This window comes from Chiloscyllium punctatum, chromosome 3 (assembly GCF_047496795.1).
Source record: "Chiloscyllium punctatum isolate Juve2018m chromosome 3, sChiPun1.3, whole genome shotgun sequence".
NCBI lineage: Eukaryota > Metazoa > Chordata > Chondrichthyes > Orectolobiformes > Hemiscylliidae > Chiloscyllium > Chiloscyllium punctatum.
Window position 1 is genome coordinate 101,931,508 of NC_092741.1, and position 27,509 is coordinate 101,959,016.

Genomic DNA, 27,509 nt, shown 5'->3' on the forward strand with positions numbered 1-27,509 from the left:
TGCAGAACCAAACTGCTTTTGTGTCCATGTCTATATACAATGAAGTTTTTTTTATGAACTAAAATTATATATATTTTTGAACAAAAAAGGGATTCCAAATACACCTGTTGGTCTACAACTTGATACCATCTGACTTCTAACCCTGTCCACCCCAGTCGAACACTGACACCACCACTTCATTAATATATTCAGACTACAAAGTTTATTGATTGGAAGTGACCTGTGAACTTTTTGTACATTTTAATAGTTTAAATAAAACTTACAGTGGTCGCCTGAAAGCAAAGATAATTCAGTGGGCCATAAGTTAAACAATATTTTTTACACATGTTCTGCAGCTGGTAGTACTGATTAAGTAAATGTACATAAAAGGAAAGCAGTGCTGTAGATTTCAAAGCATGTTGGGGCTTAATGGCGGTTTTGCAACATTCTTGCTGATAGTAACATTGTATTAGAAACACAGTTTTAAATCTGTTGAGGGTCACAAAGTCAGGCTTGTATGTCACCCCATCCTCTTCCCATTCTACAGTGGTCATTTTAACTATGTTTAGGTACTGATATTTATTTTCCAGAAAGAAATAATTTAAATAACTTGCGCACACACACTGATGCAATTGCACGGTATGTTTTGTAGTTAAAATTAAATCACATGTTTTGGATATTATTTGTTACTTGAACAAAGATTTAATTTCAAATGGTAATTCATCTGTATTTGGTAAATGATACATTAGTAAGTAGGAATTACCCAAATTTCATTTCATTTTAAAGACCTAAAGGAGTTATATGGCTTATTTGCGTGGTGCAGTTTTTTTGTTTTTTTTTATGTGGGCATCACTGGCAAAGCCAATATTTGTTGCCTTCCCTAACTGTCGCTGAACTGAATGGATTGCGAGATTGCAGTGGGTTTGGAGTTACATGGAGCAGATCAGGTAAGGACGGCAGATTTCCTTCCTTAGTGAACCAGGTGAGTTTTTCTGGCAATTGATAGTTTCATGATTACTGAGGCAAGCTTTTAATTCCAGATTTTAGTAATTCTATATTTAAATCGAAATTTTAGATTGTTAGACCAGTGACATTACCACCCTCCCACTGCCACTGCCGAATTTCTGAATGTTTGCTAACCTGGCTTCCATTTTCATGTTTAAAAGCATTCGTTGTAGTAGTACTCCAGCATAATTTTTGCATTCCTTCTCTTTTCTAGTATTTTATCATTGAGGTGAATGCTCGTCTTTCTAGAAGTTCAGCTTTGGCCAGTAAAGCAACTGGTTATCCATTGGCTTATGTTGCAGCTAAACTAGCCTTGGGCATCCCCTTGCCTGTCCTAAGGTAATTTTTTACTTTACAGCTAAAGTGTCTTGTGCATGAATATATTGGTGTTTTCAGGCTGCAGAATATTGACCTGCAATTCTCTGTAATGTGGGTCTTGTCAAATGGGCTAAGAGAGATCTATTCCTTCAAAAGTAAAATACAACAGTTGCAAGAAATTTAAAATATGTACCGAAAATATTAAAAGTACTCTGTAGATCAAGAAGCGTCTGTGCACAAGAACTCTTCAGTGTTTCAGTATGAGATGTTTTGATAGTCGTAACCTTTTTCCAATGAGTGTATAGGTCATGGCAGTCTAATATTGCCCATACAAAGTTTATTTTTCAAGTGGCCTGTGCTATACAACAGTATCACAGTTTAGCATAGTGTATTGATCTAAATTTCTGCATTTTTACTGGGGACATGTCATGGTGGAAGGCTCCTGTATGTTAATTATTATGAAATTGTGAACTAATTTGGCGAAATGTGTTGGTGCAGCCTTGGAGGACTGAAGGGCTTGTTCTTATGCTGCATTTGTTTTTGATTGTTCTTTGTTCTAATTTGTTAAGAATTGGTTTACTTTTGCTGCCCGGGGTGCACAAAAGAAATAATAACCTTGATCATGTTTCAAATGTAGAGTATTATTTTAAAAAATTTGTTAATTGTTTACTTTAAAAGCAATTTGGTATGTTGTCTGCCTACTGCAAGTTCATACTTCAAAGTTCGCACAGAGCAAGATATTGAACGATTCTTCTACCACCTTCACCCGACCCTATTTCTTTTGGCCAGATATCCCTCTCAACACCTACAGTAGACCCTTGCTTGCCATTTGACCTCTGCTAAGATTTTTATCATTGGGAATTATTGATGTGACATCAATTGTTTCAATTTCACTACTTTGCTGACTCGCTCTAACTCACCTACCTCTGAACTTGAGGCTTTTGTTTCCAATCCAAAGTTGTCTCTGCACCTGTTGACATGAGGTGATTTTTGTTGTTTGGCAAACCACCCTCTGCCCTGTAAAAGCTGAGTGCCAGTTTTCCTAACACATGCTCCTAACTCCCTTAACCCCTATCATTGAGCAGAGGATCGTTTTTCAGATTGACACACGCTGGCTACACCGTTTCCAACTTCCTATTCCCTAAATTTCTCACAGTCCACATTTGACTCTGTTCCAAGCTTGTTCAGCAAACTGTTTAACTATTGTTATTTTCAATGTTAGTCAAGACATATGAGTTGGAGTATCTTTTCTGCCTGGAATGCCAGAATGGATATCAAATATGTTATGATATTGCAATATTCTTTCAGGTCTTTTAGTGAAGTTGTGACTCATTGCCATGTCCTTCTATTTCTATTCTCTTTCTGCTTTAAAGAAAGCAAACATTTAGAAAGCAATGTGACTTGCATGAAGACAATTAGCTTTTTGAATTTTTGATTATATCTAACGCAGAAATTCTGTGACAAATTCAACAACTGCAAACTTCGAGCCCAGCCTGGATTATTGTGTTGTGAAGGTACCCCGTTGGGATCTGAGCAAGTTCTTGCGTGTAAGCACCAAAATTGGAAGTTCCATGAAGAGTGTTGGTAAGTGTGTCCTCAGCAGCATCTATGGTTTGGCCACGTTATAAGTATGTTTTATCATTTATATGTCTGTTTTATTGTGTATAAATATTTACCAAAGTTAATTCCAAAAGTTGGAGTTTTTTTCATAATGTACAATCCATTGGTCAATTTTAAGTGTGATGATAATGAAAAGCAAAATATTGGGCATATAGTTTTCACCAGCCAACATTGATGATTGTGTGCCCTTCTTCAGAACTATTATTCATTTTCTGTAATCTGTTTCAAAAAGGTGAAGTGATGGCTATTGGTCGTAATTTTGAAGAAGCTTTTCAGAAAGCACTGAGAATGGTAGATGAAAATTGTGTTGGATTTGATCATACCTTGAAGCTGGCTACTGATGAGGTATGTTGGAGATCATTTCACATCTGTTACTTTAATGGCATGAAGGTTTAGCATCCTCCAAAAAATAAATCCTAATGATTGTGAAGACTTTCTTTGTGCATGGGCAGCAGTTGAAAGAAATAGCATATTGCTATGTAAATCATTCAAAAAGAAAAAAAATTTTCAAGCTTTTGGTAGTTTCTGATTCCTATTTAGTCTTTAATTTGTATCCTGAGGCCAGAAGTTGCATACAATTTTTGTACTGTAATGATATTGAAGTTACTAACCAAAGCAAGGATCTGTGTGGGAAAATGTTGTTTATCGTGGAGATTCAGAAAGCTTTTTGTTTCTTTCCAAGTTAGATGTTAGTGAGGTTTTTCTGCCATCTGTGAAGATAGAGATATTGCCATAAATTGCCTGCTTGTTAGATTAGATTACTTACAGTGTGGAAACAGGCCCTCCGGCCCAACAAGTCCACACCGCCCCGCCGAAGCGTAACCCACCCATACCCCTACATCTACATCTACATCTACCCCTTACCTAACACTATGGGCAATTTAGCATGGCCAATTCACCTGGCCTGCACATCTTTGGACTGTGGGAGGAAACCGGAGCACCCGGAGGAAACCCACGCAGACACGGGGAGAACGTGCAAACTCCACACAGTCAGTCGCCTGAGGCGGGAATTGAACCCGGGTCTCCAGCGCTGCGAGGCAGCAGTGCTAACCACTGTGCCACCGTGCCGCCCATAAAATTGTATTCACAATTTGACCAGTATAGTGAAATAATTACAAATAATCTGATTTCCTGCAATAACATTGCACTTTCGGAATAAATATTGAAATGATTTAAGCTTTTTAATCTTTGAAATTGCTTAATTTCTTGAATTGTTTGTTTTGAACTGTCATATTGAAATCATGTGTCTGTCCCTGTCAATTATGACATTAAATTTAAAAAGGAAATAACCATTTAATTGGCTTCCTTGAACATTGTAGCATGCATATTTGGGGGGAGAAATAATTTTGTATTCTGAGTTCTGATCTCTTTGGAATAAATAGCAAGTTTTCTTCCATTATTCTGATATATAACCTGAAGTGGTCACCATCAAAATAAAGTCAGCTACCTGAAATCTAACACTTTTTTTGTTCCAATACACTTAAATATCTCGTCAAGAATGCTGCATCTTGATATAGACGTAAACTTTTCGCAACTAGTACAGCCTTTGAGGCCAACATAAAACCTCCATCTCCAAACAGTACTGGGAAATAATGTTTTCCCACTGTCTTGGGCAATTCTATGTCTGTGTTAAGTAAATAAAGACCGCCTAAATGTAATACTTTGTCTTGTATCTTTCCAGCAATACTGATTATGATCACAATCTTGCATTGTGATGGGAGTCATAAGAGCTAATATCACTCTTGTTGATGTCGAGCTCATTCTACCAGTTTTTGCCTTGTGTGTTGCATTGTGCTAATTCACACATACAGTTTCACAATTTTCTTAGCAGTTTAATATTCGTGTGAAAGGCCCAGGGTAAATATTTATGTTGCACATTCCTTCTAATTTCAATTTTAAATTAGCTTTTGATAATATACCACCTTATTGAATAATTTTTTTTAGGAACTGAAAACTCCAACGGATAAGAGGATCTTTGTCCTTGCTGCTGCCTTGAGGGCAGGCTATGAAATCGAACGTCTATATGAGTTGACTAGAATTGACAAGTGGTTTCTTCACAAAATGAAAAACATTGTTGAATATTCACTGAAGCTGGAGTTGTACACAAAGGATGAAATGCCTTGTCATGATCTCCTGCAAGCGAAGCGTCTTGGTTTCTCTGATAAACAGATTGCAATGGCCATACAGAGGTAAACACTGGACAATTCACAATGACTGTATAGTGCAAATTGTTTTCCAAAAGAAATGGTCTAAAAGCAATTGCGTTTGACTAAGATGTTAATCGTTTCAATTTGATTTTTCATTTCCACACAAGTCTAATATTATTAGACTGTCAGCACGCTGTTCTTCGTTGTCCCTTCCAGTTCCTTTTATATTTTGGTATATTTTTATCTCTGATCCTTTCGAAAATCAAGGCAAATTGGTGCAGACGCATTTTGAAAAAAATAAGCAGTTTTTGATTATTGGGTTACTATTTGTTAAGCTTGTGCTTACAAATTTGATTTTTCACTTTTGTTACAGCTTGTACCATATGTAGAACGTTGAACAATACAGCGCAGAACAGGTCCTTCGGCCCTCGATGTTGCACCGACGTGTGAACTATTCTCAGCTCGTCCCCCTACACTATCCCAAATTCATCCATGTTTAAATCTCCCTAATGTGACTGAGTTGATATATATTAGCAGGTAGGGCATTCCACGCCCTTACCACTCTCTGTGTAAAGAACCTGCCTCTGACATCTGTCTTAAATCTATCACCCCTCAATTTGTAGTTATGTCCCCTCGTACACGCTGATGTCATCATCTTAGGAAAAAGACTTTTACTATCTACCCTATCTAATCAATCCTCTGATCATCTTGTATGTCTCTATCAAATCCCCTCTTAGCCCTCTTCTTGCCTATGAGAACAGGCACGGTGGCACAGTGGTTAGCACTGCTGCCTCACAGTGCCAGAGACCCAGGTTCAATTCCTGCCTCAGGCGACTGACTGTGTGGAGTTTGCACGTTCTCCCTGTGTCTGCGTGGGTTTCCTCCGGGTGCTCCGGTTTCCTCCCACAGTCCAAAGATGTGCAGGTTAGGTGAATTGGCCATGCTAAATTGCCCGTAGTGTTAGGTAAGGTGTAAATGTAGTGGTGTGGGTGGGTTGCGTTTCGGCGAGTTGGTGTGGACTTGTTGGGCCAAAGGGCCTGTTTCTACACTGTAAGTAATCTAATCTAATCTAAAAAAAAAGGTTCAAGTCTCTCAGCCTTTCCTCATAAGACCTTCCCTCCAGACCAGGCAACATCCTGGTAAATCTCCTCTGAACCTTTTCCAATGCTTCCACATTCTTCCCGAAATATGGGGACCAGAATTGTATACAATATTCCAAGTGTGGCCGCACTAGTGTTTTGTATAGTTGCAGCATGATCTTGCGGTTCCGGAACTCAATCCCTCTATGAATGAAACCTAACACACTGTATGCCTTCTTAACAGCACTATCCACCTGGGTGGCAACTTTCAGGGATCTATGTACATGGACTCCAAGATCCCTCTGCACATCCACACTACCAAGAATCTTTCCATTGACCCAGTACTCAGCCTTCTTTTTATTCTTCCCAAAGTGCATCACCTCGCATTTACCCGCATTGAATTTCATTTGCCACCTCTCAGCCCAATTCTGCAGTTTATCCAAGTCCCCCTGCAACCTGTAACATTCCTCCACACTGTCCACTACTCCACCGACTTTAGTGTCATCTGCAAATTTACTAATCCATCCACATATGCCTGCGTCTAAGTCATTTCTAAAAATGACAAACAGCAGTGGTCCCAAAACAGATCCTTGTGGCACACCACTAGTAACCGGACTTCAGGTTGAATATTTTCCACCAACCACCACTTGCTGCCTTCTTTCAGAGAGCCAGTTTCTTATCCAAGCTGCTGAATCACCCTCAATTCCGTGCCTCTGCATTTTCTCCAACAGCCTACCATGTGGAACCTTATCAAAGGCTTTACTGAAGTCCATGTACGTCACGTCAACTGCCCTACCCTCATCTACATGCTTGGTCACCTTCTCAAAAAACACAATGATGTTTATGAGCCAAGACCTGCCCTTGACGAAACCATGTTGTCTATCTGAAATCAAATTGTTGCTTGTTAGATGATTATAAATCTTATTTCTTATAATCCTTTCCAAAACCTTTCCTACAACAGAAGTAAGGCTCACTGGTCTGCAATTACCTGGGTCATCTCTACTGCTCAACAAGGGCACAACATTTGCAATCCTCCAGTCCTCTGGTACTAAACCTGTAGACAATGATGACTCAAATATCAAAGCCAAAGGCTCTGTTATCTCTTCCCTAGCTTCCCAGAGAATCCTCTGATAAATCCCATCCGGCCCAGGGGACTTGTTTACTTTCACTCCTTCTAGAATTGATAACACCTGTTTGTAACTAACCTCGATCCTTTCTAGTCTAATATCTCAGACCTCATTCTTCTCCTTTACAATATTCTCCTTTTCCTGAATGGAAACCAATGAGAAATGTTCGTTTAACACCTCTCCGATCTCAACAAAGTCCACACTCAACTTCCTACTTCTGTCTTTGACTGACCCTATTCCTACCCTAATCATCCTTTTATTCCTCACATACCGAGAGAAAGCTTTAGGGTTCTCCTTTTATTCTGTTTGCTAAAGACTGCTCGTGTCCTCTCTTTGCTCTTCTTAACTCTCTCTCTTTAAATCCTTCCTCGCTGATCTGTAACTCTCCGTTGCCAGTAGAAGTTTAGATTTGTGCATGTTAGGTGAATTGGCTGTGCTAAATTCCAGTGTTCAGGAACATGTAGGTTGGGTGCATTAGTCTGGGGTTAAATGTAGGAAAATGGTTCTGGGTGGGTTATTCTTCAGAGGGTCAGTGTGGACTTGTTGGGCTGAAGGGCCTGATTCCACACTGTAGGGATTCTATGATCCTATTCTATCATTTATGTTGAAAAGCAATAAATGAGGTTGTGATTTGAACACTTGATTTTGTTGCCCTCTTGAGTTGGGTTGGTGGGGGTGAGGGGAAAGATATGGAGTTGGAAAAATCCTAAAGAATTCCCCTTGCTTCTTGGGTAAATATATGTTCAAATTCTTTGTATCCAAGGCTGGTGACCTACAAACTGCTTTGGTTGTTTTTCCTTCAGTACTGAGCTCGCAGTGAGGCGATTGAGACAGGAGTGGAACATCCTTCCTGTGGTGAAACAGATTGATACAGTAGCAGCTGAATGGCCTGCTCAAACCAACTATCTTTATTTGACATATAATGGTGAAGGACATGATCTTGACTTTACTACACCTCATGTGATGGTGATCGGTTCTGGAGTTTACAGAATAGGGAGCAGCGTGGAGTTTGATTGGTGTGCTGTTGGATGTATCCAACAGTTACGCAAGGTTAGTCTTAAATTGCTTTCTTAGCATATTTGATATGACCTTTTAAAGGAATAATTGTGAAATGTAGCTTCGGTTTATAATGTCGCCTGTAATCTGTCCAATAAATACTTTACTCACTGCCACAAGAATGTACACCAGCATTTGTTGATTTTTAAGAGCAGAGGTTGTTGGAGGTGAGTACATGCTTGAGCACTCCCTGTACCTGGGCTTGTAGTTACCAACGTATTCACTTAGTTGTGACTGGACTTAATGACAAGTGATTAGGATGTGCTCAATTTGCAGACCTACCAGATAGATCAACTTTTTAAGCACTGGTTTATACACTGAAATGAATATACTGGTAAGCCTGCCTCCTGGCTGTTATCTACTGATGACAAGTTTGGAACATGTATGACCCATGGTGTAAAAACACAAGTTTAATCTAAACATAATTTTGAAATATCAGTTGATTGCTGTCTGATTGTTATTGTAAACAGCATATTGATTACTTAGATTTGAGTGAAGTGCAAAATTATATACAGTGCCTTCCCAAATCTGTAGGTATAAATTCAACGTTTGATTGACCATGGTTTGCTTATGTTCTTGAAAGCTGAAATGCCTTTTAACAAACTCGTGCTTCATTCCATACAGATGGGCTATAAGACCATAATGGTGAATTATAATCCAGAAACTGTCAGTACAGATTATGATATGTGTGACAGGCTTTACTTTGATGAAATATCATTTGAGGTAAGTTAACTCTTTGCTTATTTTGGCAAAAGGAGAATGTTTAGAAATTCAGAACCACATTTCATATTTGGAAGAGAATTCTTATTTAAATGAAAACTGAAAATTACTGCAGTTTTTTATAGACCTATTTTCCAACATTTTTGACTCCATGCACTTGTTATATACTGTGTGTGTGTGTGTGTGTGTGTGTGTGTGTGTAGGAAAAAATAAGTCTTTTGGTCAGTCTATTTTTTGATTTGAAACTTAAAAAGAAGAGACCTCCTCGGTCAGATTTCATAGTATAAGCTTTCCACTTTCATGGCTATGATGAGAGATATTCCTGGAATTGGGTCGGAAGTATTTGGCTCTGTAACAAAAACTATTCCCATTTATTGAACACATCCGAATGCCTTGTTTTAATATTCTTCAGGACAAAATCTCTCTCAAACATTGAGATAAATACACTCTGTGCTATGTGAACTACATAGAACAGTGATTGTTGAGTCATAGACACAGATATGCAGCACGGAAACTGACCCGTCAGTCGGATTCATCCATGCCGACCAGAAATCCTAAATTAATCTCGTTCCATTTGCCAGCACTTGGCCCATTTTCCTCTAAACCCTTCCTATTCATGTACACATCTAGATGCTTTTTTTAAATGTTGTAATTGTAACAGCCTCCATCACTTCCTTTGGCAGCTCATTCCAAACACACACCACCTTTTGTGTGAAAATGTTTCCCCTTAGGTCTCTTTCAAATTTTTCCCCTCTCACCCGAAAACTTATGTCCTCTCGTTCTGGATTCCCCCTACTCAGGGAAAAGACTTTGTCTGTTTATCCTATCCATGCCCTTCATTATTTTATAAACTTCTGTAAGGTCTCTGATACTCCAGGGAAAACACCCTCAGCCTCTCCCTACAGGTCAAACCCTCCAATCCCAGTAACATCCTTGTAAATCTTTCTTGAACCCTCTCCAGTTTCACAACGTCCTTCCTATAGCAGGGAGACCAGAATTGCTCACAATATTCCAAAAGTGGCAGAACCAATGTCCTGTTCAGCCATAGCATGACTTCTCAACTAAATCAATGCTCTGACCAGTAAAGGAAAGCATACCAACGCTGTCTTCACTATCCTATCTACCTGTGACTCCACTAGGAACTATGAACCTGCAGTCCAAGGTCTCTTTGTTTAGCAGCACTCCCCAGGACCTTACCAATAAGTATGACTCCTTGAGATTTGCCTTTCCAAAATGCAGCACTCACATTTATCTAAATCTACGCTAGATCCCGTTGTACTCCGAGGTAACCTTCTTTGCTGTCCACTCCACCACTAATTTTGATGTCATCAGCCAACTTGCTAAGTTTACTTCCTATGTTCCAATCCAAATCATTTATATAAATGACGAAAAGCACTGGCCCCAACACCAATCCTTGTTGGCACACCAATGGTCACAGGTCTCCAGTCTGAAAAGCAACCGTCCACCACCACCTTTAAAGGTCTTCTACCTTTAAACCAGTTCTGTATCTATATGGTTAGTTTTCCCTGTATTCCATGTGATCTAAACTTGCTAACCAATCCCATGAAAAACCTTGTCGAAATGCCTTGCTGCAGCCCATATTGATCACGTCCGCTACTCTGCCCTCTTCAATCCTTTTTGTTATTATTTCAAAAAAATTTAGTCAAGTTTTTGAGTCCTGATTTCCCACGCACAAAGCCATGTTGACTATCCCCAATCAGTCCTTCCCCATCTAAATACTTGTAAATCCTGTCCCTCAGGATTCCCTCCAATAATTTGCCCGGCACCGATGCCAGGCTCACCAGTTTATAGTTCTCTGGATTTTCTTTATCACCGTTCTTAAATAGTGGCACCATGTTAGCCAACCACCAGTCTTCCAGCTCACCTATGACTATCAACAATCCAAATATCTCAGCAAAGAGTCCAGCAATCATTGGCAGCTGCATCTACTTGCCCACTCCTTTAGAAAGACTATCTATTTCCTCGACATGAGCCAAAACATCTTGGTAATTGCCAGATTGTTTGGACAAAACATCATTACTATAACACTGCCCCCTTGAGGGTGAAAAATCTTCAACGTTCCCACAAGGCTCCAAAATCGTGGGTCATACTAAAAGCACAATGAAGACCCTTTTGCTAGGAAGAAGTATGTTGATTCCTCACGTCAGCTCCAAGGTAATATTAAAGACATATCACTCCCCAGTGGCCACAGTTCAACAGTTAAAGCAAGGGCCAGGCTTTTGTCCCCGGGGGTTTTGCTGTCTTGTTGTCGGTCTCAAAGCTGAAATGCTGGGATCTGCCTGTTCCCATTTTCGGGATCCCCTAAGGAAAAGGTTGTCAGCAGTGGTTGTCGGGTGGACATGTGAGGTAGGTTCCGCCCCTGGTGGGTATCCTGGTTCCAATCAACCCTATCAGGGCAGGCTTACGGCATTTGGGATCATGAGGGCGCTGGATATAATTTGTTTTACCTGTAACTTGCATCATGGTTCAGTCCAGTTCTGGCCATTGCAATAGAAAACCACTGCTCACCTCATTTGCGACTGGAAATTCCTGGACTGGTTCGTACTGTTGGTCTGGATCATGTCAGTGACTCCAGGTGGAAAACGTTGCAAAAGCATAGCGTTAAACGAAGGTAATTGAGCTTCTTGGTTATTGTTCTATTGTATGACACTTCCATCAGACTGATAGGCACATCTTTCAGTATTGTAACACAAGTCATTTGTATTCAGGTTACTCCCATAGCTTCCCATAGAGTTTTAGGGTAACCTAATTAGGTCCCAGGAATTTATCCATCTTTATGCATTTTAAAACATCATTCCTCTGTAAGATGGTGACATCTTGAAAAATGTCCATATGTTTCCCCACATTCTGTATCTTCCATTGTTACTCCTAATTTCCCTTTCATTCGCACAATCTTCACCGTCTACATCAACGCAAAAGTACTCGTTTAGTATCTTCCTCCATCCCTCTGGTTCTGCACATAGGCTGCCTTGCTGATTTTTTGTCCCTACTTACCCTTTTGTCCTTAATGTATGTACAAAATCCCTTTGGATTCTCCTTAACCCTATTTGCCAAAGATATCTCATCACGTGTCCCCTTTTTGCCCTCCTGATTTCCCTCTTAAGTATACTCCTACTGCCTTTATACCCTTCTAAGGATTCACTTGATCGCTGCTGTCTATAACTGACATATACTTCCTTCTTTTTCTTAGCCAAAATCTCAATTTCTCTAGTCATCCAGAATTCCCTGCACGTACCAGCCTTGCCTTTCACCCTAACAGGAATATACTGTCTCGGGACTCTTGGGCTATATCTTTTTTTTTGAAGGCTTCCCATTTTTCAACTGTCCTTTTATCTGCGAACATCTGCCCCCACTCAACTTTTGGAAGTTCTTAACTAATACAGATAGACAATCCTTTATCCGAAATCGTCGGGGCCAGCTATTTTTCAGAATTCAAAATTTTTCGGATTTCGGAACAAATGTAGCGCCCCCTGTAGGGTCCAGGGCAGCACCCTGTAATCAAGCATCAATACTGCAGCAAAATATTCACACTAAGTGGGATGAATAAAGACTTAGAAATACTACCACAGTTTGTTTATAGAATAATATGGTCTATGTATTTCATTTATCAGTATAAGTACTCAAGAAAATTTTATTTCCAGAAAAAACATTCCAAGAAAAACATTCATTAAAACATAAACATATACAGCTTCAGCACTATGGCAGATGGCGTTTTTAAAGACTTCAAGTGTCATCTGTCTCATTAACATTAGGTTTCTGTCTAAGCAATCTCTCTTTAATTGAGTAAATTGCCATGATCTCTTGCTCACTGATAAATGAATGTTGTTCAAAGCCAGCAATTAGTAAGGTGACACAGTGGCTCAGTGCTTAGCACTGCTGCTTCATAGCGCTAGAGACCTGGGTTCAATTCCCACCTCAGACAACTGTCAGTGTGGAGTTTGCACATTCTCCCCATGTCTGCATGGGTTTCCTCTGGGTGCTCCGGTTTCCTCCCACAGGCCAAAAATGTGCATGAATAGGCCATGCTAAATTGCCTGTAGTGTTAGGTGAAGGAGTAAAAATGTAGGGGAATGGATCTGGATGGGTTGCTCTTTGGAGGGTCGGTGTGGACTTGATGGGCCGAAGGGCTTGTTTCCACACTGGTAAGTAATCTAATCTAATATAATTAACTGATCTCACGTTTTCACTATATCGTCTATAGGGACATTTTCAACTGTATTTACTAAGTCATCATCATCTTTACGGGTGGCACGGTGTCACTGCTGCCTCAGAGCGCCAAGGAACCCGGGTTCAATTCCAGCCTCAGGCAACTCTCTGTATGGAGTTTGCACATTCTCCCCGTGTCTACATGGGTTTCCTCGGGGTGCTCTGGTTTCTTCCCACAGTCCAAAAATGTGCAGGTTAGGTGAACTGGCCATGCTAACTTGCCCGTAGTGTTAGGTGAAGAGGTTAATGTAGGGAAATGGGTCTGGGTGGGTTGCACTTCAGTGGGTCGGTGTGAACTTGTTGGGCCAAAGGGCCCGTTTCCCCACTGTAGGGAATCTAATCTCAGTAATCTAATCTAATATAATCATCACTACTATCCTTACACTTATCTGTATTTAAAACCATCTCAGCAATTTTCCCATCGCTCAAGGAATGCACGACAGATGGATCATAGTCCGTGTTCAGCATTTCTTCGATGTCATCGCTCTGTAATTTATTCACACTTTCGTCTGATAAACTTTGTACAAATCTTGCAAGGTTTGCGATCATCTTTTTCTATTCAGTGACAAGAAATATTTCGAGGCCTTCATCTGTAGGTTCATTTACATGAAGCATCGTTGTAGGCCAGTGTCTGTGCCAAGCATTTGTTAATATTGATTTATTAACGTCCTTCCAGGCATTAGCAACTGCGTAAAGGGAATCTTTAACACTAAACTTTCAGGAAGTCTTGAATTCCTACCTCTGTTGACTGCAGCAAGCAAACAATTTAAAAATAGTCTTTATACTTGCTCTTCATGGAATGCAAAATTCCTTGGTCACAAGGCTGTAATACAGATGTCGCGTTAGTGGGCAAGTAAATGCTGAAAACGTTACTTTTCACAAGAAATTCACAGGGGGATGTGTGGAGCAGTTGTCCAGGACCAATAAAATTTTACAGTTTTCTTGCAGTCCAGCTTGTCTGCAGTGAGCTTGTGCCACTGGTAACAAGTGGTTACTGAACCAGTCGAAGAAAGTTTCTTTGGTTACCCTTGCTTTTTTATTTGCATAATAATGCACAGGTAAGCTGTGTACACCCGTCAGACATCTCTGATGTTTACTTTTCCCAATCACTGCCAATTTCATCTTGTGTGTGCCTGCAGCATTGGCATACCCAAGAATAGTTAACCTGTCCTTAGTATCCTTAAAATCTCATGGTGCTCTCTCATCCGCCCTTATTAATATTTTTCTCGGGACATAGTGCTAGTAGGGCGGCATCAGCATTGTAAATTTGTTCAGGACTAAGGCTTTACTCTGATATTATCTTGGCAAATTCATCAATATAATTTTCAGCTGCTTCATAGTCAGCAGAAGATTTTTCACCACAGATTTTCAAATATTTTGCACCAATTACACTTAAATTTCTGCAGCCAACCTTCTGAATATCGACATTCACCTTTTACTGTTCAGTTCTTTATGATCTTTTCTAGCTTGTTTCATGACCAGCAAACCAGTCAGTAGCACATGTTCACTTCTTCGTTGTCGAATCCACTCCATCAATCTTAAGGTTTTTTTCCTATTTTTCATTAGTTTATGGTCATCACTGTTACCATAAAATGTCAGTAACTTGTCTTTCTGTTTCTTCAAATCATTTACAGTGGTAGTTCCGACACCATATTCTTCACTAAGACGTCGCATAGACACACCACGATCAATCTTCCGCAATAACTCCACTTTCTGCATTATTGACAACGTCAGATGCTTCCTTTTTTTATTATTGTTAGGCATAGGTGTACTGGCAGCTCTTTTTGGCATTTTTAAAGTGAAATTAAACACAATGGGGAAAAAAAAACACAATTGACACCTGCCAGTGCTGGGCCACGCTGCCATGGGGGTTGAGTTAGTGTGGACTTCACCCGCCAAACAAACCTTGTTATCAGACATGACTGACGCTCCACACTCTCTGAAAACACTTTGGATTTCAGAGCTTCTTGGATTTTGGAATTTGGGATAAAGGATCGTTTACCTGTATTGTCTAAATTTGGCCTTCTTCCAATTTAGAACTTCAACTTTCAGATCCAGTTTATGCTTTTCCATCACTATTTTAAAACTAATAGAATTATGGTCGCTGGCCCCAAAGTGCTGTCTACTGACTCCTCAGTCACTTGCCCTGCCTTATTCCCAAGGCAGACATACTGAGTTAGAAAATTTTCTTGTACACACTTAACCTTTTCTCCCTCTAAACCTTTAATGCTATGACAGTCCCAGTCTATGTTTGGAAAGTTACAATTTCCTACTATAACCACCCTAACCATCTTCCAAATTTTGGTTCTCAATTTCATGCTGATTATTGGGGGATCTACAGTACAATCCAGTAAGGTGATCATTCATTTCTTATTTCAGTTCCACCCAAATAAGTTCCCTTGATGTATTTCTGCGAATATCCTGCCTAAGTACAGTGGTAATGTTATCCCTTATCAAAAACGCCACACCCCCCCTCTCTTGACCCCTTTCTATTTTTTCTACAGCATTCGTATCCTGGAACATTAAGCTGCCAGACTTGTCCGTCCCTGAGCCACGTTTCTGTAATTGCTATGATATCTCAGTCCCATCTTCCTATCCATGCCCTGAGTTCATCTCCCTTCCCTGTTAAGCCTCTTGCATCAAAATAAATGTAGTCTGCCCCTTTTATTTCTGTTTTTCTGTGCTGAACTTGGTAATTTTGATTTGGCACTTGTGGAGTTGTTGCTTTAGTGTATGGGAGTGGTAAATTCATGCTCCAATAATTGTATATGTAGGAATCAAACAAATGCAGCACCGGAACAGGCCCTTTAGTCCTCCAAGCCTGCAGTGATCCATATCCTCTATCTAAATCTGTTGCCTCTTTTCCAAGGATCTGTATCCCTTTGCTCCCTGCCCATTCATGTCTAGATACATCTTAAATGATGCTATTACATCTGCCTCTACCACCTCTGTTGGCAATGCGTTCCAGGCACCCACCACCCTCTGCGTAAAGAACTTTCCATTCATATCTCCTTTTAAACCTTTCCCTGCTCACCCTGAACTCATGACCCCTAGAAATTGAGTCCCCCACTCTGGGGGAAAGGCGGGGGAACATTTCTTGCTATCTACCTGTCAATTTCCCCCTCGTGATTTTGTAGACCCTGAATCAGGTCTCCTCTTTCTCACCCCCCTCCCCCCAACTCCATCTTTCTAATGAAAGTGACCCTAAACTACTCGACCGCTCTTCATAGCTCACACCCTCCATACCAAGCAACATCTTAGTGACCCTCCTCTGCACCCTATCCAAAGCATCCACAATCTTTTGGCAATGTGGCGACTAGATCTGTACACATTCTTCCAAATGTAGCAGAACCACAAAGTCTTGCACATCTGTTACACGAACTGCCAATTCTTGTACTCAACACCCCATCTGATGAAACATGCCATATGCCTCCTTGACCACAATATAAATCTATGTTACCTCCTTCAGGGTACAATGGAACTGAACAATCTGATCTCTCTGTATATCTATTTTCTCTAGGACATTTCAATTTACCAAGTAGATCACTCTTGAGTTGACACTACCAAAATGCATCATCTCACATTTACCGGATTGATCTCAATCTGCCATTTCTCCACCCAATTTTCTAAACTATCTATTCTGCTGCATTCTCTGACAGTCCCCTTCACTGTCTGTTACTCCACCAATCTTAGTGTCACTTTCTCAATCAGCCTACCATGGGGAAACTTATCAAACGCCTTACTGAATTCCATGTATATGACATCTACAGCCCTTCCCTCATCAAACAATTTTGTCACTTCCTCAAAGAATTCTAATAAGTTGGTAAGACCATGACCTTCCTTGCACAAAACCATGCTGCATTTTAACTGATAAGCCCATTTTCTTTGAAACGTAAATAGATCCTATCCCTCAGTATCTTCTCCAGCAGTTTCCCTACCACTGACATCAGGCTCGCCAGCCTATAATTACCTAGGTTATCTTTGCTTCCCTTCTTAAACAAGGGGACAATATTAGCAATTCTCCAGTCCTCCCGGACGTCACCGTATTTAAGAATGCTGCAAAGGATGTAGAAGAACATATCTGCAGGGAAGTTCGAGATGCCAACATTATAGAACAACTTCAGTTAGCCAAACATAGACTGGGATATGTGGAGGCTAAGAGGCAGAGAGGTGCAAGCACTCTTAAATTGTGTGCAGGAGAATTTTCAACAGCAGAATACTTCACATCCAAGAAAGGATGTGGATCTGGAGCTTGGAAATGCAGTGGGCCATGTGAATCAAGTGTCAGCTTGGGAAATTTGGAACACAACATTCATTGTATCATAATGTTCAGGATTATGATGAGAACGAAATGTAGCATCCATAGTGAAAAATATCAGTTGGTAGACCGAAGACTTCACTGGGGCAAGAGCAGATCTTGGTAGGATTGACTGGAACAAGGGATTAGTAGTTAAAGCAGTAACGGAATAACTGTCTTCAAAGAGAGGTTGAGAGTGTGTGGTGCTTGAAAAGCACAGCAGGTCAAGCAGCATTCAAGGAGCAGGAGAGTCAACGTTTCCGCCAAAAGGTTCAGGTATATTTCCTCAAATGAGAAAGGTGGAACCAACACATCAAAGCTCCCCAGATGATAAAGGAGATGAAAATTAAGATCAAGAAGAAAAAATGTGCTTAAGACAATGTAAGTAAATAAAATTGAGAATCAAAAGGAATATCAAAGGAGAGAGGTGATTAAAGAAAAAGAAAGAGAAAAGAAACAAAGATAACCAACAGAAAGAAGTGTCCGAGTTTTCTATGACCAAATAAATAATAAGTCAGAGTAGGTCTGATTAGGAACTAAAATGGGCTGGAGACTGCAGCATGACTGAACTGTTAAATGAATACTTTGCACTTGTCTTTGCAAAAGAGAGATTCTATGTGGACTGTAGTGACAGGCGAGAGAACTCAGTCACTAGAATGTTTCAGATTTGATAGCGCAGGAATTTTGGATAGATTGTTGCTAACAATCATGTTTGGAAATTGCAGGGGTACTGCCATAATCTTTTGGCCTTCCTTTCATCTCAGGGTGGTACTATCAGACTGGAGAGTCGCAAATGTGGTTGCCTTGTTCAAGGAAGTCTGTAAGGGTAACATTAACAATTACAGACCAGTCAGTTTAACTTTAGTGGTGGAGAAACTTCTAGAAACAGTTCTTCAGGTTAAAATTAGTAGTTTCATGGGGAAAGGTAGGTGTTTTGGGAAGAGTAAGCATGGATTTTTAAAGGTCAAATCATGTTATGGAGTCGTACAGCACAAAAACAGACTCTTTGCTCTATTTGTTTATGCTGATCTGGTATCCTAAACTGAACTAATCTCGTTTACCATATCACTGAAATCTTTGCTACTAATGTACTGGTCCAAATGTCTTTTAAATGTTGTGATTGTAGCTGACTCTACCCCTTCCTTTTGGCAGCTAATTCATACATGCATCACCCTCTGTATGGAAAAAGCTACCTCTGGTCCCTTTTAAATATTTCCTGTCTTATCTTAAACTTATGGTGTCTAGTTTTGGACTCCTCCTATCCTTGGAAAAGCACTTCAGCCATTCACTCTACCTATGCCCCTCCTGATTCCCTAAACCCTTATAAGGTCACCTCTCAGCCTCCAAAGCTCCAGGGAAAGATGTCCAACTTATCCAAACTCTCCTTATAACTCTCACCCTCCAATACTGGCAACATTCTTGTAAACTTTTTCTGTACCCTTTTATTTTATCAACATCCTTCCTATAGAAGGGCGACCAGAATTGTACACAGTATCCTAAAAGTAGCCTCACAAAAGTGGTCTTGTATAGCTGCAACATGGCATCCCAACTCCTATACTCCATGCTGTGACCAGTGAAGGCCAGCATGCCTGTTTTCACACTCCTGTCTACCTGATACACCACTTTTAAGGAACTATAACCCTCACTCCTAGGAGTCTCTATTCAACAACACTCCCCAAGGCTCTACCAATAACTTTAGGTCCTGCCCTGGTTTGCCTTAGTAAAGCGGAATACATCGCATTCATCTAAATTAAACTCCGTCTGCCACTACTTGGCCCACTGGGCCTTCTGATTAACATCTCATCGTACTCTTGGATAATCTTTGTCACAATCCACTATACCACCAATTTTGGTGTCATCCCCAAAATTAAAATTGGAATTAACTTTGTACTCACATTCTGAAATGAGTACAATGAAAAGTGCACAATTCCCCACTACAATAGTCCCTAGGTACAGCTTTTTCAGTTAGTTATTTGTGTGTGTGTTGGGGGGGAGGGGGTGGGGAGAAACATGCAAAAAAAGACCAGCATTGCAGATTTTAGGAATAAATTTATAAAGTGGAGTGAAACAGTTCAGAACACAGGTCTTCAGACCTGGTCCATGTTGGCATTTGGCCTCCAGACCGCACTGGGCCTTAATTCTGCACTATGCCTGGCTTCATCTTGGGGTTCACAAGGCCAGGAGATCGCTCTGGAGTCACCTCTCGACCAGAAGTCCATGCTGAGGCCAACCCAGGCCAAGAGACCACCATGTACTGCCCAAAGGACACCACACTAGACTTGTGCAGAGGTCAGGAGGAGAGAAGAAGACAAGACAACAAAAAACGGAAAATAAAAGAAAAAATATAGAAGAATGGGTGGGGCAGATGAGCTCCGGCTGAAGCATTCTACTCTGCCATCATAGAAACACCCAGAAGGCTGGAAGAACAGAGCAAGCCATACGGCATCAGGAGGTGGAGAAGTCAATGTTTCACGTATAATCCTTCTTCAGGAATCTTCTTGACCCCTCCTGATGATGCCTGGCTTGCTGTGTTCTTCCAGCCTCCTGTTTGGCTATTTTTGGATTCCTGCACTTGCAGGGTTTTTTTTTGTCTAAACCTTGGAAACACCCAGAATTACTAACCATACTTCTATATTCTCATTCACATTGTTGATATAAATGATGAATAACAGTGGACCGACCATCTTGTCTGAGTTTTTAACGAAGTAATAATGTTTTGAAGAGGGTAATGATGAGTGTACATGGACTTTCAGGAGGTGTTTGATATGATGCCGCAAAACAGACTTAAGGAATGTTATAGGTTGTGGAATAAAAGACGTGGATACAAAATGGGCTGAGTGATGGGAAACAAATAGTAATGATCAGTGGATGTTTTACAGGCTGAAAGGTTTTGTGGTGAAGACAGAGTTGAAGTGGTCAGCCACAGGGCAGTGAGGTTGTTTGGTGTGTGTGTGTATCAGAGATGTTCTCTGAAACATTCCGCAAGTTGATGTCCTGTCTCCCCAATATAGAAGACGCGCTGCAAGTTGGCGTCCTGTTTCCCCAATGTAGAGGAGATGTCTTCTTTCCCACCTATCCACTCCATCCTCTGCTCTGACCTATCACCATCACCTCACACCTTAATCTGCCTATCACATTCAAAGTTTGGTAGAAGATTTGTAGCTCGGGCGCTGTGAAGCGCTTCATAGGAGGCTCCCAAGCACTGAGGATGTCACCTAGACAGGGGATGAAACGTTTGCAAGACAAATTCCCAGCTCGGCGAACAGAACCACAACACCTATCACATTCCTAGCTACCTTGTTGCCCCCACACTTCTGATGAAGAGCTTGTGCTTGAAATGTCAACTCTCCTGCCCCTCGGATGCTGCCTGACTGGCTGCGCTTTTCCAGCACACTTTTTGACTCTGATCTCCAGCATCTGCAGTCCTCACTTTCTCCCACCATTGAAGACAGTGCATAAGAATGGTTCCAGGGATTCAGAATTTTGGTTATGAGGATAGGTTGAAAATGTTGGAGCTGCTCCCCTTCGAGAAAAGAACATTGAGAGGAGATCTGATCAATGTTTTTCAGAAGTGGGCTAGTTGAATAATTGGGGAGAATCTGTTCTGGCTTAAAAGAAATAAGAATGTGAGAGCCTAGATTTAAACTGATCTGCAAATGAAGCAAGGGTGAGGTGAAGGAAAACCTACACACAGTGAGTAGTTCGGGAATGTATGGAGGCAGATTCAGTTGAAGTATTCAAGGGGACACTGTTTTTGTCTAAATAAACATCCAATGTGGAAGAATATGGGGGAAAATGCAGGAGATTGACACTAGGCTATGCTCACTTAATGAGCTGATTTAGACATAGAACATAGAACATAGAACAATACAGCACAGAACAGGCCCTTCGGCCCACGATGTTGTGCCGAACTTCTAACCTAGATTAAGCACCCATCCATGTACCTATCCAAATGCCGCTTAAAGGCCGCCAATGATTCTGACTCTACCACTCCCACAGGCAGCGCATTCCATGCCCCCACCACTCTCTGGGTAAAGACATGCTGGACTAAATGCTCCTTCTGTGCTGTAACAATTCTGTTTCTCTGAATACACAAATCAGCTTGAGAGTTCTACATACCTGGGGGCTGACCTTGTATACTGGGTGGTACTTCATGCCATGTCACCTTTAGGAGCATTCAGCCCTAGAAACAGATGTGTCCTAATTCTCCAAACATACTTTCAGATTCCATGATACAATATATGATCATTTGGAGATGCCGGTGGTGGACTGGGGTGTACAAAGTTAAAAATCACACAACACCAGGTATAGTCCAACAGGTTTAATTGGAAGCACACAAGCTTTCGGAGCGACACTCCTTCAGGTGATTGTGGAGGTGTTACGATTGAGCCCTCCACAATCATCTGATGAAGGAGTGTCGCTCCGAAAGCTAGTGTGCTTCCAATTAAACCTGTTGGACTATAACCTGGTGTTGTGTGATTTTTGACGATATATGATGATCTCGTCCACTAGGAGCTGGGATATTTCATACCAAAGGCATCTCAAGACGTTTATCTTGCTGAGCAATCTTGAAGCATGTCTTACACTAAACCTTTCTTTTTCTGGTTTAATTTGCTTTAGTTGCAGCTTTCCAGTTATTCTGGACTTTTTATTTTTATTTTGAATCTGTGTTGCCAATTTGACTGACTGACTTTACCCAAAGTATACTGAAAGAGGTCACAGGATTTCTTTCTCTCAGCCTGAGGATTGGCTAACAGTCTCCTATGATTTTGCATATACTTTGAAATCAAACTGAACCCAGAAGCAGCTTTGTTACTTCCCAATATTGTTGGTCACTCATCAGTTATTAGCCATCTGAGTAAGGTGGGTTTCAGCCTTCCTAGAAAGTTGGCATGTGTCTCACACTTAGTCCAGTTGATATGATGAGTTATAAGGCTAACGTAAAAATGCTGGAAAACAAGAATTATCCAGCCATAAGTTTAAGAATGTGCTATATCCTATCAAGTTGTGGTTATTACCCGTGTAACTGTTTGGCTGTAGATGAATTAAAAAGGGTATGCAATCCATAATCTTTTATATTTGGCCAGTTACCTTTCATTCAGCTGCAATAAGAAAGTATGCAATTGCTTTCTTTTAAAAATTATGGTATATTCTCTGCATTTGACACATAAAGTTCCTTGCTACACTTGAAATTCTCTCTCAAAACACTGGATGCCTTGGTGCTGCTGTTGTACTAGATTTCCAGTCATAAAGTCCTTAGCCTGTTGTTTGATTTTGGCAATAGACTGTTCAGTTAAGCTAGACCACATTTCGGAGATGTTAACTTTGTGATCATAAGTAAAAGTGTACTTCAGATTTATCATCTTTTCAGGTTGTGATGGATATTTATGAACTTGAAAATCCAGAGGGTATAATCCTGTCTATGGGGGGACAGTTGCCAAACAACATTGCCATGGATCTACATCGCCAGCAGTGTCGAATCTTGGGCACATCTCCTGAATCCATTGACACAGCTGAAAATCGCTTCAAGTTCTCCCGAATGTTGGATACTATAGGAATTAGCCAGCCATTATGGAAGGAATTGTCTGACACTGAGGTAAATGTGCATGTGCCTGCATGCCATTTATTGTAAGCAATTAAACTTCAGATGTTTGCAAGTCTTTTGTTGTAAAATACATACTAGTTTTAAACTGTTTCATCCTTATTGCTTCATTTGGAGGATTTATGGAGTGTTATCTTGATCTCAATACTGAATGGTTGTTTCTGTTTACAGTCCTCCAAACAGTTTTGTGCAAAAGTTGGTTATCCATGTCTCATTCGCCCTTCATACGTGCTGAGTGGGGTTGCTATGAATGTGGCTTACTCGGACAGTGACTTGGAGAAGTTCCTTAGCAGTGCAGTGGCCGTTTCAAAGGAGCACCCAGTAGTCATATCCAAATTCATTCAAGAGGCAAAGGTTAAACAAAATTGATTTTCTCATTGTTGTAAACTACTTTGCAGTGCTGTTTTTGTCACTTGATCTTGCTTTTCTGAGCAGGTACTTGCTTTTAAAAAGTTAGGAGCTAATGACAATAATAAAGTAATTCCACGTGTTTGGAAGCAGTGAGAATTCTTGTAATTGCTTTAGTGTGTCATGCTAAAACTGGTGTGATGCAATGCTGCCTTGCCTAATTAAGTCCATCTTTGAAGTATTCTGTGGAATTGTATATATTTTAACAACTTTTGATTTTGTAAAGCGGTTAGTATTTTAAATCGCATTGGCTAGCTTGTGTGTACAGTTGACGATTTTAATTAAGCACATTTATGTTACACAGGAGATTGATGTGGATGCAGTTGCCTGTGACGGAGTTGTGATAGCAGTAGCTATATCAGAACATGTAGAAAATGCAGGAGTTCACTCTGGAGATGCGACATTGGTGACTCCACCTCAAGACTTAAACCAGAAAACAACAGAAAGAATCAAAGCTATAGTACATGCAATTGGTCAAGAATTACAAGCCACTGGACCATTCAACCTTCAACTCATTGCAAAGGTTAGATTTTTGAGCAATTGTGAATTATTCCATATTTGATTTACATTCTATATGAAGGAAGGAGCAGAGGAAAGCCTATTTATTTCCTCTATTCTGCTTGGTCCCTGCAAATAATGAGCTAAGATTTTCTTTATTCTACTGTTAGAAAATTTTTAGGCTGCAAACTTTGGGAATTTCTCTTTACGGAAATTCATATTATCCAAATGCAAAATATAAAAAATCAACAAAAAATAAAAATTTCATGTCAGATTGTGATTTTATTTTGGTCTAAGACCCATTATTAAAAAAATTGGATTAACTTTGCTGTTGTAACTGATTGCAGATCACAAAATGTTTATGTTTGACCCATGTGCTATTCTTTGCATGGAAATGAGTTGTTTCTTTGCCTGCCTTCCATCGTAGAATCCACCTAAACCTTGAATAATTTAAAGGCTTTTGCTCCCTGTTATCTAACCCTGAACACCATAAACAGCTGTGACATTTTGTTTGAAGCACTACTTTCTGGCATGAATTCTGAGCCAATTATTTAGCAGTTGATATCTGTATTGTGTTGTCTTGCAGTCATGTATAATGTGAAATTGTGCTTTAGATTGAACTTGCTTCAATTCTACTTGATTTCTTTATAAGGTGTTCACACGTATGTGCACTCTTAGAATCTGGCATGAATGTAACCATAGGTGAATATTAAATAAGCAATCTAAATTAATGTCTGTAATATACCTTGCCTGATTTTTTTTCCTTTCTGTTCTCACCAAATTAAACATCATGTGAGATGTATAACTCATTCTTTTGTCTATATTTAACATTCACCAATGGTCAGAACTTGCCCCATTTGTGTTTCTCTACCCTAGATTGGTCCTGCAACACAAGGGAATCAGTCTTGTGTTCCTCCTGCACAGCCTTTTAGGGTTTGGATATTTCATGTCTTTGAGGAGTGAAATTAAGGACAACACTCGCAAAGTGACCACTAAAATACTACAACTAATGTTTGTCAGCTCTGATGCAACTGATTTGGCAGCATAGCACAACACATTTACTTGGAAAGGCAAGGACTGATTAGTGATAGCCAACATGGCTTTGTGTGTGGGGAATCATGTCTCACAAACTTGATTGAGTTTTTGGAAAAAGTAACAGAGGACTGATGAGGGCAGAGCAGTAGATGTGATCTATATGGATTTCCGTAAGGCGTTCGATAAGGTTCCCCATGGCAGACTGGTTAGCAAGGTTCGATCTCATGGAATACAGGGACGACTAGCAATTTGGATACAGAACTGGCTCAAAGGTAGAAGACAGAGGGTGGTGGTGGAGAATTGCTTTTCAGACTAGAGGTCTGTGACCAGTGAAGTGCTAGAAGGATCGGTGCTAGGCCCTCTACTTTTTGTCATTTACATAAATAATTTGGATTCAAGCATAAGACGTGCAGTTAGTAAGTTTGCAGATGACACCAAAATTGGAGGTGTAGTGGACAGTGAAAAGGGTTACCTCAGATTACAACAGAATCTTGACCAGATGGACCAATGGACTGAGAAGTGGCAGATGGAGTTTAATTCAGATAAATGCGAGGTGCTGCATTTTGGGAAAGCAAATCCTTTAGCAGGACTTATGCACTTATTGGCAAGGTCCTAGGGAGTGTTGCTGAACAAAGGGACCTTGAAGTGCAGGGTCATAGCTCCTTGAAAGTGGAGTCGCAGGTGGATAGGATAGTGAATAAGGTGTTTGGTATGCTTTCCTTTTATTGGTCAGAATATTGAGTACAGGAGTTGGGAGGTCATGTTGCGGCTGTACAGGACATTGGTTCGGCCACTGTTGGAATACTGTGTGCAGTTCTGGTCGTCTTCCTATCGGAACAATGTTGTGAAACCTGAAAGGGTTCAGAAAAGATTTACAAGGATGTTGCCAGGGTTGGAGGATTTGAGCTATAGGGAGAGGCTGAACAGGCTGGGGTGTTTTCCTTGGAGCATTGGAGGCTGAGGGGTGACTTTATAGAGGTTTACAAAATTATGAGGGGCATGGATAGGATAAATAGGCAAAGTCTTTTCCCTGGGGTTGGGGAGTCCAGAACTTTAGGGCATAGGTTTAGGGTGAGAGAGGAAAGATATAAAAGAGACCTATGGGGGCAACTTTATCACACAGAGGGTGGTACTTGTATGGAATGAGCTGCCAGAGGAAGTGGTGGAGGCTGGTACAATTGCAACATTTAAGAGGAATTTGGATGGGTATATGGATAGGAAGGGTTTGGATGGATATGAGCTAGGTGGGACTAGATTGGGTTGGGATATCTGGTCGGTATGGACTGGTTGGATCGAAGGTTCTGTTTCTATGCTGTACATCTCTATGACTATTCTGTTTAAAATCTTTCTTGCATTTGAAATATGTCAAGAAATTGTTGGTGAGATCAGAGCACTGAAATGACAATTTTAACTGTTTTTCCTCTCTATAGGACGACCAACTCAAGGTGATAGAATGCAATGTGAGAGTTTCACGTTCTTTCCCATTTGTATCTAAAACACTTGGCGTTGACATGATAGCCCTAGCTACGCAAGTAATTATGGGTGAAGAAGTTGAACCCGTGGGGCTAATGACTGGTACAGGAGTTGTAGGTGTAAAGGTGAAGTGATCTTAAATATAATTGCCTATATAAATACATGTACCACACTTGAACATTAACTTTGTTTCTGTCCCTACAGATGCTGCCTTAGCTGCTGAGTTTCTCAGGCATTTACTGTGTTTGTTCCTCTGCAGTTCAATTATGTTTTAATCAATGTTTGTGTCAGTTGCTTTTCATCTTGCATTTCCTTTCTTAAAATAAAAATTTGGAAGTAGACATTACTAGTAGGGAAGTTTTAAAGCTGATTAGAAAGTTTTGTGGACTGTACCTTCATTGAATTAGTCCAGGACATTTCTGCTGTGCTTTGAAACGTTGAAGTTTAACTTTTTAAGATCTTTTGCTTGAATTATAAATGTACATTGCAAATTAGTCAAATTTGAATTCATAAATCCATTTATTCATGGGTCAGTCATGGTGCAATTAATGCCATAAAGAAAATTTTTTATAAATTTCAAAGAGTAAAGTAGATATGTAACTGAACAGAAGCAAAATACTCTATTTTGGAAATATGATGAAATCCAATAAAAATAGGAAATGCTTCGCAGACCTGGAAGTAGTGCAGAGTGAATGCAGTTAATGTTTCAAGTCCATATTAAATTTGAAACACTATTAACTCGAAAGATTTAAATCTCCACTGATGCCTGACTAGCTCAGTATTTCCAGTAGTTTCAATTTTTATTTAAAGTGGATATTTTGTTTTGATAAATATATTAAGAAATTTTGTCTGTTAAGGTAACTTTCTGTAAACTCATGATGTGTTCTTTAAAGTGTGGAAAATCATTTCAATAAACTG

At 40.2% G+C, this 27,509-nt stretch overlaps 1 protein-coding gene across 2 annotated transcripts in view; it reads left to right on the forward strand.

Annotated features, from left to right (window-relative positions):
* Positions 1–27,509, forward strand: part of cad (carbamoyl-phosphate synthetase 2, aspartate transcarbamylase, and dihydroorotase) — a 161,594-nt gene that overhangs the window by 82,692 nt on the left and 51,393 nt on the right. For both annotated transcript variants that reach the window (XM_072557614.1, XM_072557624.1), the window contains exons 14-23: positions 1,199–1,323; positions 2,753–2,886; positions 3,155–3,267; positions 4,867–5,111; positions 8,079–8,325; positions 8,956–9,054; positions 22,947–23,171; positions 23,349–23,531; positions 23,890–24,108; positions 26,549–26,716. In XM_072557614.1, the coding sequence (XP_072413715.1) occupies positions 1,199–1,323; positions 2,753–2,886; positions 3,155–3,267; positions 4,867–5,111; positions 8,079–8,325; positions 8,956–9,054; positions 22,947–23,171; positions 23,349–23,531; positions 23,890–24,108; positions 26,549–26,716 (1,758 nt within the window). The remainder of the gene's footprint in view (positions 1–1,198; positions 1,324–2,752; positions 2,887–3,154; positions 3,268–4,866; positions 5,112–8,078; positions 8,326–8,955; positions 9,055–22,946; positions 23,172–23,348; positions 23,532–23,889; positions 24,109–26,548; positions 26,717–27,509) is intronic.